The sequence below is a fragment of the Pungitius pungitius genome, chromosome 3 (assembly GCF_949316345.1).
Source record: "Pungitius pungitius chromosome 3, fPunPun2.1, whole genome shotgun sequence".
NCBI classification, from domain to species: domain Eukaryota; kingdom Metazoa; phylum Chordata; class Actinopteri; order Perciformes; family Gasterosteidae; genus Pungitius; species Pungitius pungitius.
The window spans coordinates 1658101-1674835 of record NC_084902.1 but is presented as its reverse complement, the minus strand read 5'-3'; the positions used below and the strand labels follow the sequence as shown (position 1 = coordinate 1674835).

The window sequence follows — 16735 nt, the reverse complement described above, 5'->3', positions numbered from 1 at the left end:
ACGTTGTTTTCATGCTCTGCCTGTTGATGAACACTTTTGGGGGATTTGGGGGTCGCGCTCGGTCCATCTAATGGATGAATATATTTGACAGAATTCCAGAAATATATCGTTGTATTTTCGATAATGATTGACTGACTAATGAAACAACTTCATGTGACAAAGCTGATTTAAATGTTTTATAATCTAAGTGACCAACTACTGAAGTTAATCTCGTGCTTACTGAGTCGCGTGTGTACAAATGTTAAACAACACGTTTAGATATTATTGTGTCATCATTTGCATGTTTATGGTTAAGGGCCATCGTATAATTCCGCAAAAGTTTGAAAGTAGGTCAGAGTTAATCCGCCGGAGTCAAAACAGCTCAGCGGTGTGAGATAATAACCTGATTCTGATAAACTTCAATCATCTCTGCAGGAGATCTGTGAAGATGTGAAACCAGATGTGGATCATCCATCTCTCTTAAGTCTCAAAGAGAATATCCTTTAACCTCTATAATAACCTCCAATATCCCAATTTATACCAAACAAATGGAATTCATAACTTATAAATATTATAAATATTATCATGTATTATCTTGTAGAAAATACAAAATGTTAACTATGACTTATATGCATATATAGTATATATTTTATTCGTATTTTATGGAGGGAAATATTTAAAAAAACATAAATAAATATGAACACGTTATTATTTTATTCCTATATTGTTTATACATGTTTAATTTGATATAAATGGCGTTTTCAGACGTGCCATTTATTTGACAGAAATCTCTTTGCTGCTTCTTAAGGAAAACAATGTCCACAATGTGTCTTTGTACAATTTGTTTATTTCGTGTTTTAATGTCTCTCAAGTCATTGTCTCAATATCACAGCATATGTGGATGTGATTTATACATAATCTCATCTCACTTAGTTCACTTACACTTTGTGAAACACACTTCTTCTCATTTGGTGCAATATTAAACTCTCATCTCAAACTAAACGCATACAAAAAGAAGTGTTTGTGTGTCTCCACGTCACCAACCGAATAATCTCCACGAGTCAGTGTCCTCGCGGGCTGCACCCCGCGGCGCGTCCACCCGTCCGCCACCAGGGGGCCGTGTGGTCCTTCTCAAAGAGAAGTGTGCTCCAGGAGAAGATGCAGGAGGAGGCCCGAAGGCTTCACTCGAACTTGCGCAGGTGGTTGTAGAGCGACTGGACGTAGGTGAAGACGCACATGGGGTCGGGTTTACGGCCCATGATCATCATGTCCTCCACCTCGATCAGCCGGTCGCAGCCGGCCCTCCGCCTGCAGAGGACCACACAGAGGACAAGTCAGGAGACTGATGCTGGAGGGACAAGTCCCGATGACCTAAAACCTGAAATGAGCCGTTTAATTCATGACACAGAACCGCAAAAATATTTGGTCTATGGGAGCAGAGGAGTCGCCCCCTACTGGTCACTACACAGAAGTAGAGTCATTTCCTCATAGACGTCTATGGGAGCAGAGGAGTCGCCCCCTACTGGTCACTACACAGAAGTAGAGTCATTTCCCCATAGACGTCTATGGGAGCAGAGGAGTCGCCCCCTACTGGTCACCAGAGGTGGGAACAAGTCACTGTTAGGCAAGTCACAAGCAAGTCTCAAGTCATTGCCCTCGAGTCACGAGTCAAGTCGAGTCAAAGACGAAGCAAGTCTCAAGTCGAGTCACAAGTCAAAGCCAACAAGTCTCAAGTCGAGTCACAAGTCGTACCATTTTAATTTCGAGTCATTTTATTATAGTGGGGACGGGGAACCCTGGGTGATGGTGCGCTGCCTCACAGACATAGACTACGAAGGGAAGGGTAATGGTGGATCGACTGTGACTGTGTTATAGTGCTGTAACGCTCACCCCAATGCTGCAGCGTAAATAAGGAGGCGATGACTGGCTTGCAACTCCGCTGCATTTATTTATATAAAACAACTCAACTTCAGTCACTGTTGGCCGTCACCACGCCGAACGAACACTTCCGCATACACGGCCCCCCAAAACTCGGGTTGTCTCGCGTAACTACAGCTGGTAACAGAGCATAACGTGAACACATGCAACATCTGCATAACTGATTAACTAATAACTTTAACTCAGCTCATTACACTACTTTAAAACGGACGTTGACATAATGTTGGCGAGGATTTCCATCGGAGTCTGAATCCGGGTTCAAAAATCCCGATTTTTGTAACCATGAACGAGCTGTCTCGTTGATACGGTCAAATGGACTGCAGTGATTGGATGTCGTGCAGGCAGCGCGCGCTCTCTGCATACAAGTGGCGCACATTTTTTTGACAGATGCAGATAAACAGAGCGGCGCGGTGGTGTGAAAATGTTTTCCCCCAGTTTTCATGGGAAGTAGCAAGTCTTCTCGAGTCAAAAGGCTCGAGTCCAAGTCAAGTCACGAGTCATCGGTGTTCAAGTCCAAGTCGAGTTGCAAGTCTTTGTACGTTTTGTCGAGTCGAGTCTCAAGTCATCAAATTCATGACTCGAGTCTGACTCGAGTCCAAGTCACATGACTCGAGTCCACACCTCTGCTGGTCACTACACAGAAGTAGAGTAATTTCCTCATAGACGTCTATGGGAGCAGAGAAGTCGCCCCCTGCTGGTCACTACACAGAAGTAGAGTCATTTCCTCATAGACGTCTATGGGAGCAGAGGAGTCGCCCCCTACTGGTCACTACACAGAAGTAGAGTCATTTCCTCATAGACGTCTATGGGAGCAGAGGAGTCGCCCCCTACTGGTCACTACACAGAAGTAGAGTCATTTCCCCATAGACGTCTATGGGAGCAGAGGAGTCGCCCCCTACTGGTCACCAGAGGTGGGAACAAGTCACTGTTAGGCAAGTCACAAGCAAGTCTCAAGTCATTGCCCTCGAGTCACGAGTCAAGTCGAGTCAAAGACGAAGCAAGTCTCAAGTCGAGTCACAAGTCAAAGCCAACAAGTCTCAAGTCGAGTCACAAGTCGTACCATTTTAATTTCGAGTCATTTTATTATAGTGGGGACGGGGAACCCTGGGTGATGGTGCGCTGCCTCACAGACATAGACTACGAAGGGAAGGGTAATGGTGGATCGACTGTGACTGTGTTATAGTACTGTAACGCTCACCCCAATGCTGCAGCGTAAATAAGGAGGCGATGACTGGCTTGCAACTCCGCTGCATTTATTTATATAAAACAACTCAACTTCAGTCACTGTTGGCCGTCACCACGCCGAACGAACACTTCCGCATACACGGCCCCCCAAAACTCGGGTTGTCTCGCGTAACTACAGCTGTTAACAGAGCATAACGTGAACACATGCAACATCTGCATAACTGATTAACTAATAACTTTAACTCAGCTCATTACACTACTTTAAAACGGACGTTGACATAATGTTGGCGAGGATTTCCATCGGAGTCTGAATCCGGGTTCAAAAATCCCGATTTTTGTAACCATGAACGAGCTGTCTCGTTGATACGGTCAAATGGACTGCAGTGATTGGATGTCGTGCAGGCAGCGCGCGCTCTCTGCATACAAGTGGCGCACATTTTTTTGACAGATGCAGATAAACAGAGCGGCGCGGTGGTGTGAAAATGTTTTCCCCCAGTTTTCATGGGAAGTAGCAAGTCTTCTCGAGTCAAAAGGCTCGAGTCCAAGTCAAGTCACGAGTCATCGGTGTTCAAGTCCAAGTCGAGTTGCAAGTCTTTGTACGTTTTGTCGAGTCGAGTCTCAAGTCATCAAATTCATGACTCGAGTCTGACTCGAGTCCAAGTCACATGACTCGAGTCCACACCTCTGCTGGTCACTACACAGAAGTAGAGTAATTTCCTCATAGACGTCTATGGGAGCAGAGGAGTCGCCCCCTGCTGGTCACTACACAGAAGTAGAGTCATTTCCTCATAGACGTCTATGGGAGCAGAGGAGTCGCCCCCTAATGGTCACTACACAGAAGTAGAGTCATTTCCTCATAGACGTCTATGGGAGCAGAGGAGTCGCCCCCTACTGGTCACTACACAGAAGTAGAGTCATTTCCTCATAGACGTCTATGGGAGCAGAGGAGTCGCCCCCTACTGGTCACTACACAGAAGTAGAGTCATTTCTTCATAGACGTCTATGGGAGCAGAGGAGTCGCCCCCTGCTAGTCACTACACAGAAGTAGAGTCATTTCCTCATAGACGTCTATGGGAGCAGAGGAGTCGCCCCCTTCTGGTCACTACACAGAAGTAGAGTCATTTCCTCATAGACGTCTATGGGAGCAGAGGAGTCGCCCCCTGCTGGTCACTACACAGAAGTAGAGTCATTTCCTCATAGACGTCTATGGGAGCAGAGGAGTCGCCCCCTGCTGGTCACTACACAGAAGTAGAGTCATTTCCTCATAGACGTCTATGGGAGCAGAGGAGTCGCCCCCTTCTGGTCACTACACAGAAGTAGAGTCATTTCCTCATAGACGTCTATGGGAGCAGAGGAGTCGCCCCCTGCTGGTCACTACACAGAAGTAGAGTCATTTCCTCATAGACGTCTATGGGACCAAGTTGCTTCCTGGGTGATACATGAAATCAAACTTAAACATTTAAAATAAGGACCACTAACGTCCTTTGACTGTAATAGTATGTAAGTATGTATTTTTTTTAATTGGTATATTTCGGGCGATTTATAGTTGCTACTTTGTCATTTTAAGTGATAAATAAGGAGACCCTTTCTTTCGTCGGGTGGGGATATCACACGTGATTAAACCTGGCCATGTGATGCTAGCTCGCCATGCTAACTCCATGCTATGCTCGGGGGGGTTCGGCCCGACTCACTCTGCGGTTCCGAAGGCCAGCTCAAAGTTGTGTTTGCGCCCGGCGGGCGTCAGGGCGCTGTAGTCGAACTCGGCGGGGAAGAAGGAGTGCACCAGGGCGCAGAAGGCCATCCCGTCGCTCCAGCTGGACGAGAAGTTCTGGATTTCAATGTTCTGCAGAGGAAACAGAGAACATACGAGAGATTGGGCGAAGGTCAAAGAACATGGCTTGTGAAAAATATGCATCTAAGTGAGCTGCACACATCGGTCGACACGGTGTGAGAAGGTCTGGATTCGGGGGCTCACCTGGTAGCCGATGGTCTTGGAGCGGCACCACTCGAGGAGGATCTGTTTGATGCTGCTGGCGCTGGACACCCCGAAGCTCTGAGACCTCTTCAGGGTGGGTTTGGAGTCCACCGGATTGGGGCGCCTGCACACATGACCGGCAAGGAGAGAGAGAGAGACCTTAAAGGGTTTAAGGGGCAAACCTCGAGCCGCCAGTGTAACCGCGGCAGCGCGGCGTCGCACTTACCCGCCACCGGCCTCCGAGTCCAGCCTCCCGAAGACGGATCGGCGAGCCTGAGCGCCAATGCTGCGCGGCAGAGTCTGCGACCTCACCAGTTCCCGCCTCCTCTCCGCCACCTGCCCGTCGGGCCTGTCGTTGCTGACGTTGGGGTCTCTGCAGGGGAGGGCGAGGGGGGGGGCGGGATCCACAGAAAGGTGTTTTTCTTTACCTCCACCCAGAGAAAGACAAACGAAGTCAGCTGGGTCACCTTCCCACTCACCTGTCGTGCTGCGAAAGCCCCGAGTAGGTCACGGACTTGGGCGGGGCCGACTTAGCCGTCTCTGCAAAAAAAAAGAAAAAAAAAACAGTCAGCAAATCGCTTCACCCCCCCCCCCCCCCCTCCCCCCGGCCTCACGTGTCTCTCAGGGCGCGTCTCACCTTGGAGGCGGGGGGAGCCCAGAGCTCTGATTGGTGTCGGAGTCCACGTGGACGACACTAACGGCCACAAAGGAAACAGGAAACAGGAAGTCGTAAGTAAATAACGCTGCAAGGTGTCAATCAAGAGTCTTGAACACTTACCTGGCTGAACTGGAGACTCCTCTATCGGTTGGCTGTGGTTGGTGCCGGCAGCCGATTGGCCGGCAGCCGAGGCCTCTGAGGGGCTGCTGGGAGAGTCGGGGCCCTTCATTTCTGCCGTCTTGGTCGTCGCGGTGATGGGGAGGTGGGGCATCCTCATGGCAACGGGGGCCGAGTGCTGTTGTGGGGGGTCGTCGGGCGAGGAGATCTTTTCGAGCACCACTTCCGAATGTTCTGGTTGGATTGTAAGACGTAGGATTGTGTGTTTACATGAGCGTGACCTACGAAGGGGTCAAACCCACAGAGGCTCTTCACTGACAGAATCAAATGCACCCTGAGGAACACCACGGAACCCAAGAGTTCCACAACAGGAGCACTGGAGCGTGAAGCAGTTACCTGTGGGGGCGCCGTTCTCCGGGCCGGGGGTGGGGTCCACCTCTATCGGCTCCTCTCGCTCAATGCTCTGAAACACACGGAGTCACAGAGGACGTTCAGTGCCTCTTTGAAACTTCATCAGTGAGAAGGCGAGGAGGGGAGAGGGTACCAGTTGCATGATGGGAAATGGGGGTAGTCGAGGTGGAAACAGCTGGCTATCCAGTGGGAGGAGGGAGACAAATTGCAGAATGTCTGGCTTCGGGGGGGTTGGGGGGGGGGGGGGGGGGACTTTCCCGGCTCAAGTGCCCAGATCATCGGACGTCAGCGGGGGGGGGAAACGCGATATCTGCCGAGGTTCCTGTAAACGCTCCACTATCTCTGGGCCTTTTTCTTTTTTCTTTAATGGCAGAACACAACGAGCCGCACCATCAACACCCAACAGATGGGATTCAAACCGCAGCCGACTGGAGGGATTTATTGTTTTTGAACATCCTTTAGTTAAAATATCAGACGTACCTTTGATACTTCTGCCTTTCTACCTCAGTTTATACGCAAAACCTTTTACCATCACTTTGAGAGCGTAGTTCTTTTCTTACTCAGAGGACCAGCAGAACATGGTGTTGCATCGCAGCCAGGAAGCGCTGGAGTGCAATGAGGTCACTCGGGTCAATGCTGCTGTTAGCAGCTGCCACACAGCAAATATTTATGCGTGGAGTAGGTGTGGATGTATAAGTCCTCCCCAGCCATGAAAACCTGTGTAAATACACCCGGCAGCTGCTCCTGAGCGACTGATGTCTGCAGCCCTTTCTCTCTTACACAACTGCACGAATGTCTTTAATTTTCCGCCTTACAAAAAAACCCTCTATGTAGCGAGGGCTTTAGCACGGTTTAGATAAAAACAATTTGATGCGCTTCATATTCCGTCAAAGTTGTATTTTCTGTCCAAAGTTGCTTCAAATCGATGTTTAAGTGACCTCATCCACGACCAGACGGCCACCGGCAAACAGCAGCTGTGAGCTCATCAGGAGAAAAAGAGAATAAAATGTCAAGGTCTGAAAGTGCTTTTCTGCCCATCCTTCACCCGAAGATGTCGAGCTGAGTGTTTTCACATTCAACGTCCTCCTGACCCGACCCCGGCCTCCAGGAAGTAGAAGCTGTTTAGTCTGGAAACAGGTCCAAGGTACCTTCAGACGTTCGTAGTGGAGAGCGAACGTAAGCTACTTTACGCCGCTTTTCTTCAGGGAAACAAGAAATCCCTTCACTCCCCGAGAGTGCGTCATCGTGGGGGGGGGGGGGGGGGGGGGGGCTGGAATGTGGAGAGGCTTTAGAGAGGAGGACGGAGAGGAGAGGGTTCAATCCTTCGGCGCCTTTAATCAGATTCTGGCAAGAAATGAGCCCGAACAAACGTGAGAGGATGAATCCAGATGACAGACAGCTGCACACATATAAGATGTGACATCAAACTGTTTGCATTAGTGATGTCATTTTGTGCTTCGTTGTACAATGTGAACCGTTAATGGAAGCATAACACATCAAATGGTGACATCTATGATTAAAGGTAATACACGAGGCCTCACATTTGGTCCTTTCACATTATAAATGAGCAATATGTCCACCGGCAAGAAATTACCTCCACAAAACAGGAAAGGATTAATAAAAATGTGCCCTAAACAGCTTTAGGACATTTTTTTAAAAGTAAAAAAGTTGATTCCCTCCCTCGGTCGACCCGGTTTGCTTGGTGTCTCCCAGCAGGAGGAGGCCTGAGGGGCTGCTGTTAAGCTTCTTCACTCACACTTTGAAAAAGGCTTTAGAGACGAGCTGGGACTCACACACCGTTGTGTTGATTAAACTCTCAGCTTTAAACGCCGCATTAACCAGTGAGAGGAAGGAAGACCACTTTTATTTACTTTGGTGGGCTGGATGGATTTGTGTGATGGCGTCGATCTCCTGACCCGGAAACACAGCTGATGTTTAAGAGTAAACTCAATAGGCCCCATTGGTTAAACATTTTGGCTAGTTAGCTTAGCATTAGCATGCAGAATTCACGTAAACTTCCACCAAATTAAAACTATGCTTTAAGTTCTTTACTCTGCTGATTGAGTCACACTCGTTCCAGCCTGATTGATTCTACAAGAGAAAAACACGCAGCGACACGCCGTCCGCGGAGGCCTCGTGCGCTGACAGCGAGGTGACGGCGCGCTGCACACTTTCAGTTACTGGAAAGCACCCGAGCTGCCGTCCTTTGTTCCGACGTCTGAAGGCCCGGCAGCCAGAGGCCACAGGTGAGAGGAGCAGATGAAGCGTGCGCAGCGTGCAGCGTGCGGCGAGCGGCGAGCGGCGTGCGGCGTGCGGCGTGCGGCGTGCGGCGTGCGGCGTGCAGCGTGCGGCGAGCAGCGAGCTTCTCCTGCAAAGACTGGGGCTCAGTCAGCAGGGGGAAGCGACGAGGAACTCCTGCCCTGTAATTTCCTCCTGACAGAAGAAGAAGGACCAACCGTCGAAAAACACCTGTTCTTCAAATGCATTCACAGCCCACACTTCCTCTGCTCGAAGACAAGTGACCTGAGCTTCTGAACCGGGAGGGTATAAAAAACGAATTGCAGAGAAGAGAAGAGAAACCGTCTAAAAACACTGAATCCAGTTTACGGTCTACAGCCGGTAAAAAAACATGTTGGGTAAATGCTGCTTTTCCTTCTTTCTGTGGCCTGGTACAGTTCACTGATTCGATGAGTTTGAGGTCTGTAACGCGGCTTTTAGATATTATTATTGCAGTTATTATTTAGGCAGAAGCTGCACATTTACCACAGTAAAATCAAACATTTGATTTGAACTTTCTGAACACGTTTTGTCTCTTCTCACTTGGATCAACAACAATCATTGAGTCAACATGAGAAGCAGCATCTCACTCCCTCCTGTGTAAAGGTGTCACTCCGCCATGCGGCAACAATAGAGAGAGACTCCCAGCATGGGGGGGGTGGGGGGTGGGGGGGGGGTCTCAAACATAGATAGTGATTATCACCTCCTGCCTCAGAGGCGACAGTGGATTCCTTACGTCTGATCTATTTGGAGATGAACACAGGGTCTTATCATTGTCTCTAGTCGATAAAGCCACTTTTTGCCTTCACATCCCTGTTCACATATTTCCACATGCCGTGTTGTAGTGTTCCACTTGCCAGCTGTGTCTTGTTTAAACATGAACCACTTTTTATATTGTTATTTATAACCCAGTTTATGCTGTTATTGTAGCCGCTGCCATTTCCCTGCAGGGCTCCTTCATCTGGCTGTGGAAACATCTACGTCGTCATCCAGCCTCTGGAGAGTTTACATTTTGGAGTTTGTCCTCCTCGTGCTGATTGACAGTCAGATAAATGAACTTGAGGTCATGTCCCTTCTTCTACTGAGCCCCCTGAGCACCCCCCAAAATATGCCCAAAGTGTCAGTCAGGTCACCCTCCCGCGTCGGGAGACTTAATGACTCCAACGTCCCTGAGAACAAGTCTCCTCGAAGCGGCTTCAGGAACAAGTGACGCAGGGAAGAAGGTTCCCACGAGAGGATCTACCTCCTAAAGCCGGCATCCAGTCAGGCTCACTGGGTACCCTGAGGAGGGGGGGGGGGGGGGGGACGCTCCCACCCGCCAGTCAGTTATTAACCTGTTTCCACAGAGATGATGACGGGAACACGGCCTATTGTCTGGAAGTCATTAAGAGAGCCAGGGGTAGCCAGGGAGTGTCCGCATACCTCTGTTAAAGCCCCCCCCCCCAAACACACACACACACACACACACTGCTTCAGCTGTGCCCAGTTCCTCTCTTCCATCTCGTAGATATTTATTTTCTTAGTAAATCTGAAACAGTATCAGTAAAGCACTCAAAATGGTTGGTGCCAGGAATCCAGCCTTAAAACGTAGCCGAGCTGTGAGGTGGAGATCGGGGGAGGAGTGGAAGGGGTGAGGAAGGGGCCACAGAGGGGGGGGGGGGGAGGTGCATGGACGGGTGGTGCAGCGGTTGGAGCACAAGCAGAGAGGTCGTACGTCAACACTATCGCAGCCGGCTCGGCCTGCAGAGTCTCTGTGGGCGGCGTGTGGATGTCACATGACTTTGTCCTGAGATAACCACCCCATGTGATCTCTACCAGGCGGCGAAACCCTAAATGCAGCGCACCCTCAGTCCTTAGCGTTGTCTGTGGAAGTTATTGAAGCCGTCTGTTTAGTCCTGGTCCTCTATAGACCTCCATCAGCAGACGGGACCCTCACAGAGAAGATCTTATATCTTTGAAAGTTTTCCTTAATGACGTCATCGGTGGCCCATGTGGTCACATGGGTGCATCTGATTCATGTTAAACAGGATCCCGATGGACTTTCCACTGGCAAACTGGTCTCCGCGTACATGAAGCCGACAGATTGCATCTCGTGACTGTTTCACAACCTGCCACCATGCCGTGCTCCTCCATAACATTTCCTCAGCACGACATGAAAGAAACACTTTGATTCTACTCAAGACAAGGAGGCTGCATCTTTTCAAATGGAACCAAACAACATGCTGCATGCACACAAGAGACTGTACACATCAGGCCTGAGCAGTTTCTCCTCCTCCTTTGACTTCATGCTAGACGAAGGTCCGTGTTTGGCGCGGCTCGGTTTGGGCTTGATGACCCGACGGTCCGATCTGATGGAGAGATTGGACATCTCTCCATCAGATCGGACAGTCGCGTACGCAGAGACGCGTTGGCCAGACTGCCCTCAGACGGCGACTGAACTAACGGCGAGATGGTGTCGAGGTGAAGCGGAGTAACGTTTGGGGGGAGGTCATGGGTTCCCGCGAGGGGAAGACAAAGTGCAACTTGGTGGAATCCCACCAACTCAGACCGGGCGCTGTGGGACGCCGTTTGTAGCTCTACAGAAACGTACGTCCTTTAACTCATAGACATCCCATGACAATCAGTGTGGACAGTATGGTTTTGAACCCACGCTGCAGACCATCGAGCAGCGACCTCAACCTGTAGATGTTCTCATGGTTTGGTGCGAGGCTACGAGCGGCTTCTGTCTCACAGCCGCGGCTTCACGAGTGCACGTGTTTCTCAACGATGAAACCACATTTACTATAAACCGCGTTGCTTCCCTCTGGATTTCCTTTTAATCCACCAGCGACTGGATTGTCTGTTTACAACCCCGCTGACGGCAGTAGGAAAAAAAACCAACAACTAAAACCACGTGCACGGTTGGTTCCAGAGAACACATCCACAACCGACCCGAGTGCTGCATGGGGCCGAGAATCAAGCGCACCCGACTCTGCAACATTCGTCAACTGTCTCCACAGGACTTGTGGTGCTACTGGACATGTGATCGCATGACCACTGAGCCGTCTCCATGACAACCGAGGAAACGCCGAAGAAGACGGTGAGACGTTGAAAATTTCTTGTAACAAGTTTCTGTTATTTTATCTATTGGATCATTTTTCTCTCTTTTATGAAGCAACAAAAGCATTTCACACGGCAAATGCACGTACAACCTGAGGGGGAATAATCGTCTTGTAATTACTATTTTTATCTTTTATGAAGATAGGATCTTTCAAGCTGAACTGAAATTCACCAAAACTTTTTTAAATTGGGATAATGAACGCATTTTACTGTGGTTAAAGAGTTCTCTGGGGTGAGATGAGGGTGAGATGAGGGTGAGATGTGGGTGAGATGTGGAGAGGAGGGTGAGATGAGGGTGAGATGAGGGTGAGATGAGGGTGAGATGAGGGTGAGATGTGGAGAGGAGGGTTTTATCTGTAATGCTTCACTCAATGTCTTCCCAATAAAGCTCAAGAACCCACACAATGGCCCATTGAGGCCGCTGCCTTGGCCACTGTAATTGGCAACAGCAGTGCTGACGTGTGTGTGTGTGTGTGTGTGTGTGTGTGTGTGTGTGTGTGTGCGTGTGTGTGTGTGCGTGATGGCAGAGAGTGCGAGGAGGTAAAAACTGAGGAGGAAGAGATTTGGGTCTTTGTCCTAATCCAAATCTTGCCTAATTCCTGTTGGACCAGAACCATTAGAGGAAAGAAAAGAGCCACACTGCCGCCTCGTTACCAACCTCAAAACCTTCCAGATGGGAAACAAACGCACACACACACACACACACACACTATTAAACACACAGCTGGGATTCCATTCAAGTATTTTATGCGAATTCCAATGTACTGAATCAGAAAAGCGGATTAGAGGCAAAATATGACGACCTTTTCAAAATATTTAAAAACCTTAATTGCAAATGTTCTGCTCAATAAAGGCCGAGTGACGTTAATAAACCGCACACGCCTTCACAGACAGAGGACGCATGGGGGGGGGGGGTGAGTATTCATGATTCATACGGAGCCGTGCTGTAGGTGTGTGTGTGTGTGTGTGTGTGTGTGCATGCAGGGATTGATTGGATCCATCCACCAAGAGTTTCTAAAACTCGGTTCTGTCAGCTGCTTCTACGACTGTTTACTCCACCGCGGGCCGCCCAGCAGGAGCTCTGATCAACACGCAGTGCACCCAGGAACCCTTTCTGGGGTTTTGATCCGATCGGTGTGTGTGTGTTTGGCTGTGTGTTAGGAGGAGGAGGGGGGGTAGGTGGGGGGTGGGGGGGGATGTTCTCCCAACGCAGAGACACACGGACACAAAGGTTCCCTTTGTTGTTTAGCTCCGACCACATGATTTCACAGGAGATAAAATTCCACCGTTGTATCCACTGCATAGTTGGGTAATTAAAGATTCATGACTAACATTTGCATAATGTGTGTGTTTTTAAGACTCATGTGTCTCTGAATGCACAGTTGCAGGATGCACAGTTTGGGGAAATAAGGACCTGTCTTTAAAAACTGGTTCCAGAAATGTGCCATTTCATATTGTGACGCCTCCTCACGCGGTAGAGCACAGCTGTGAGTTCAGAGCTGCTTAAAGGAACAACTTGTGCTCCAAGAAGCACAATCCTAATACTCGTAAACCTTTCGCAGCGGGACGGAGAGCCCTGGAAGTAAATAACCCCGTCTCCCCACATTCAAGGTAATCACTGCGGCTTTGAGGTACTTGTAAAGCAAAACAGTTTGACATGGGGGTTCATGTCTGTGGTTTTACCGTTTACTTTAGGCAATAAACATAACACTGCATGCAAGGCCACGGTTGATTGATGGATTGGACTGGAAAACACCCGAGGCCCCAGACTCTACTTCTGTGTAGTGACCAGTAGGGGGCGACTCCTCTGCTCCCATAGACGTCTATGAGGAAATTACTCTACTTCTGTGTAGTGACCAGCAGGGGGCGACTCCTCTGCTCCCATAGACGTCTATGAGGAAATGACTCTACTTCTGTGTAGTGACCAGCAGGGGGCGACTCCTCTGCTCCCGTAGACGTCTATGAGGAAATGACTCTACTTCTGTGTAGTGACCAGCAGGGGGCGACTCCTCTGCTCCCATAGACGTCTATGAGGAAATGACTCTACTTCTGTGTAGTGACCAGCAGGGGGCGACTCCTCTGCTCCCATAGACGTCTATGAGGAAATGACTCTACTTCTCTCTTGATTCATTCCCTCAGTAAACGTTGTAAACATGAGTTTATGGTCTCAGTCTCTAGTTTCAAGTCGTCTTCAATGCAGCATGATGTTCATTTAGTAAATTATGGTCCATTTAGAGTCAAACAGACCATAAAGCAGGGGACACTTTGGACATTGCCTGTCCAATAAGGGAATTTAACTGATATGGGAATAGCTTCAGCACATTTGCAGCACAAGATCGCAATATCTGCAATTCCTGAAGGGTCTGAGATAGAACAAAGAACCTCCTTCATGTTACATAGACTTTTATTCTAAGATGAGACAAAAGTTTCTTTCTGTTCTGAAAACCAAATAAATTTATGACACAGCAGAAGTCAAGAAATTCTCTTTTTGGTTTCATCAGAAGCAATTCAAGCAAAAAGAGGAAATTCGAAAACTTCTCTGCGGGACTCAAGTCCAACTCCACAAGGACGCGCTTCCTCGAGCAGCCTCCCAGTGTGACAGTAAACAGACAATAAATCAGAAACTATGAGAAATAAAACATGGGCCATCTGGTCACCATCGATGTAGTGATTCAATGTAACAACATGAACCCAACTGTTACACAACCTTGGCATTAAAAACAAAAGCGGTTTAGAAAGAGTTATCAGGGCGGCTGGTGAGTCTCACACCCAGGATGACAGCGACTAACCACAGCGCTCAATGCTGACTCCACATGGGAAAACCACGCCAACCACGGCTAGACTCACGTAGGCGCTCTCCATGAAGCCTTGCGGCGTCCCCTCTTGCACAACCGCAGTGACACAACCGTGTGGCGACAACCTCACATTCAGCCGCTTTCAGCCCGACAGCGTCCCAACACGCTGAGTCACATCCCGATTACCGTGTTAGACAAGGCCTCTGCTGTTGTTTAACACCTTTCCATCCGTGTCCCGAAGTGATGGGTCAGTACGAGCAAGAGCGTCGAGGCAGTTCATGACATTTGAGATTTCTGACGGATGATTGAGTGAAATAAAGAGCTTAAGAGTAATGAATAAATACTTGAATGTTTACTTATAAGAGTAGATATTTCCTAATAGACGTCTATGGGAGCAGAGGAGTCGCCCCCTGCTGGTCACTACACAGAAGTAGAGTCATTTCCTCATAGACGTCTATGGGAGCAGAGGAGTCGCCCCCTGCTGGTCACTACACAGAATACAGCTGACATTTCTCAAAACCAGATGTGGAGGATTGTGCTGTTACTAAGCAACCAAAACCTGCACGATTTGATGAAGACCTTTATATATCAGAAAGCCTCTTTGACTAAACCAGAACCAGAGGAGTCGCCCCCTGCTGGACATCAGGGAGAATGCATTATTACAGCTTCTGCTTCACTACATCAGATAAATAGCACCGTGGCCCAATGTCGGGCTCCTCGTCTCTCTAGTGACATTCAGGCTACTCACGTTGGTCTTGCTGGACACGGCGAACGTGGCTCGGCTGGAGAAGCGAGCGGCGGAGGGGCTGCCGCTTGCCACGGGGCCCGTCGCCACGGAGGAAACCCTGCAGCCCGCCGGAGGACTCCCGGAGCCCGGCGAGGACGAGAAGGAGACGGGTGGGGACGCGGGACTGGACTGACCCCCGTAGCTGTTGCCCTGGCCCCCCAGGCTGCAGGGCTGGAGGTGGAGGAGAGCCTGGCTCTGGGTGTGAGCCTCGCCCTTCCCGTAGACCACCTCCCTCCCCTCCCGGTGGTTCTCCTGAATGTCACTCAGGTGGTTCTTGTGGTTCTGACTGTGGTGGTTGTTGTTGTTGTTGAGCAAGGCGCTCCTGTCGCACGCCATCCCACTCAGGAGCTCCACCTGCAGGGTCAGCGCCTCCAGCTGGCCCCTGAGCTGCCGGTTCTCCTGCCGCAGCTGAGCCACGGCTCGTCCGAGGGGCCCCCCGGGGTCGGCCGTCTCCTCCAGGCGGCGCTCCATGCCCAGCTTGAAAGCGCTGACGTCCACGTGGATCTCCCTGATGGCGTCCCGCAGGGTGGTCTCGTAGCGGGCCAGAGCCGCGCACACCGTCTCCCCCTCCGGGGAGCAGGAGCGAGGGTGACACGGGTCTCCCATCTCAGCCGGGGTCGGCGCTTCCATCGGTAGAAGGTCAGTCAGTGGTGGTCCTCTGGGGGCCCAAGACGGCCCTCCGGGCTCTGAGAGGGAGGGGCTCCCGAGGACAAAGGTCTGGTTGGTTCGATCCCCAATCCTTGGTGGCCTCCTCTTCAATCAGCTCTGCTTTCTGAAAACACAAAAATCGAATGAATGAAATCGAAGCTCGTGCAGAAAGAAAGAAATATGACAAACTACAGGAATGCGTTGAAGTGCATCTTCTCCAGCTCTATAAGTCACATTAAACCACAACGGTGAGGAGACCTCCTCTCACAAACCTTCCTCAGCTCCGCTCTCCGGTGAAAGCTCAGCAGAGTTTCCCTCAAACTCCCAACAGCTGTATGAGTGTGTGTGTGTGTCTGTGTGTGTGTGTGTCTGTGTGTGTGTGTGTGAGAGCTCCGCTCGGACGGGCTCTCTGGTTTGTTTAAACTCTCAGGTCGGACAATCCTCCCTCTTCTGGCCCTGGAGGAGGGAGGAGATAAAGAAAAAGGGAGGTGGGGTGTAGCAGTGAGGAAACGACACGGAAAGAGTAGTAGATGTGAGGGGAGGAGGGAGGAGGGAGGAGGCGGGGGAGGAGGAAGGAGGCGAGGCTAGGCGGGGGAGGGGAGGGGGGGGGGGGTAGATCCCTGAGTTGTGTAAACTGAACTCCTTGTCTCTGATACTTTCTCCCTGCACCTCCTCCTCCTGCTCCTGTCTCTCGACCCTCAGTTTTTCGCTCATCTGTTCTTTCCCCACTTTGGACGGAGATACATAAACAAACACGGGATAATAATGCAATGAGTGCGAGAGGAGGTCTCCAAACCAAACACATCATGGAACCTTCTCTCTCTCTCTGTCTTTCCATCCATCTCCTCTAATGGCATGTTTCTACA

The 16735-nt window shown here is 49.9% G+C and overlaps 1 protein-coding gene across 1 annotated transcript; it reads right to left on the bottom strand.

The window, feature by feature from the left end:
* Positions 1 to 788: 788 nt before the first annotated feature.
* On the bottom strand, positions 789 to 16314 carry smtnl (smoothelin, like). Its single transcript, XM_037479170.2, has 10 exons — positions 16142 to 16314; positions 15183 to 15993; positions 6249 to 6315; positions 5856 to 6086; positions 5715 to 5771; positions 5557 to 5617; positions 5304 to 5450; positions 5078 to 5201; positions 4794 to 4945; positions 789 to 1287 (listed from the first exon to the last, which is right to left on the bottom strand). The coding sequence occupies exons 2-10, from the start codon at positions 15849 to 15851 to the stop codon at positions 1161 to 1163; spliced, it is 1635 nt and encodes a 544-aa protein (XP_037335067.2). The 5' UTR covers positions 15852 to 15993; positions 16142 to 16314; the 3' UTR covers positions 789 to 1160.
* Positions 16315 to 16735: the final 421 nt, after the last annotated feature.

Bases quoted from the DNA above. Each gene is read 5' to 3' on its own strand.
- smtnl (XM_037479170.2), bottom strand. From the start codon at position 15,851: ATGGAAGCGCCGACCCCGGCTGAGATGGGAGACCCGTGTCACCCTCGC. The intron at 5,618-5,714 runs GTGAGACGCGCC...TTTTTTTTGCAG, and splicing joins GGGCTCCCCCCGCCTCCAAG to AGACGGCTAAGTCGGCCCCG. The intron at 5,451-5,556 runs GTGAGTGGGAAG...CCTCCCCTGCAG, and splicing joins GGGCTTTCGCAGCACGACAG to AGACCCCAACGTCAGCAACG.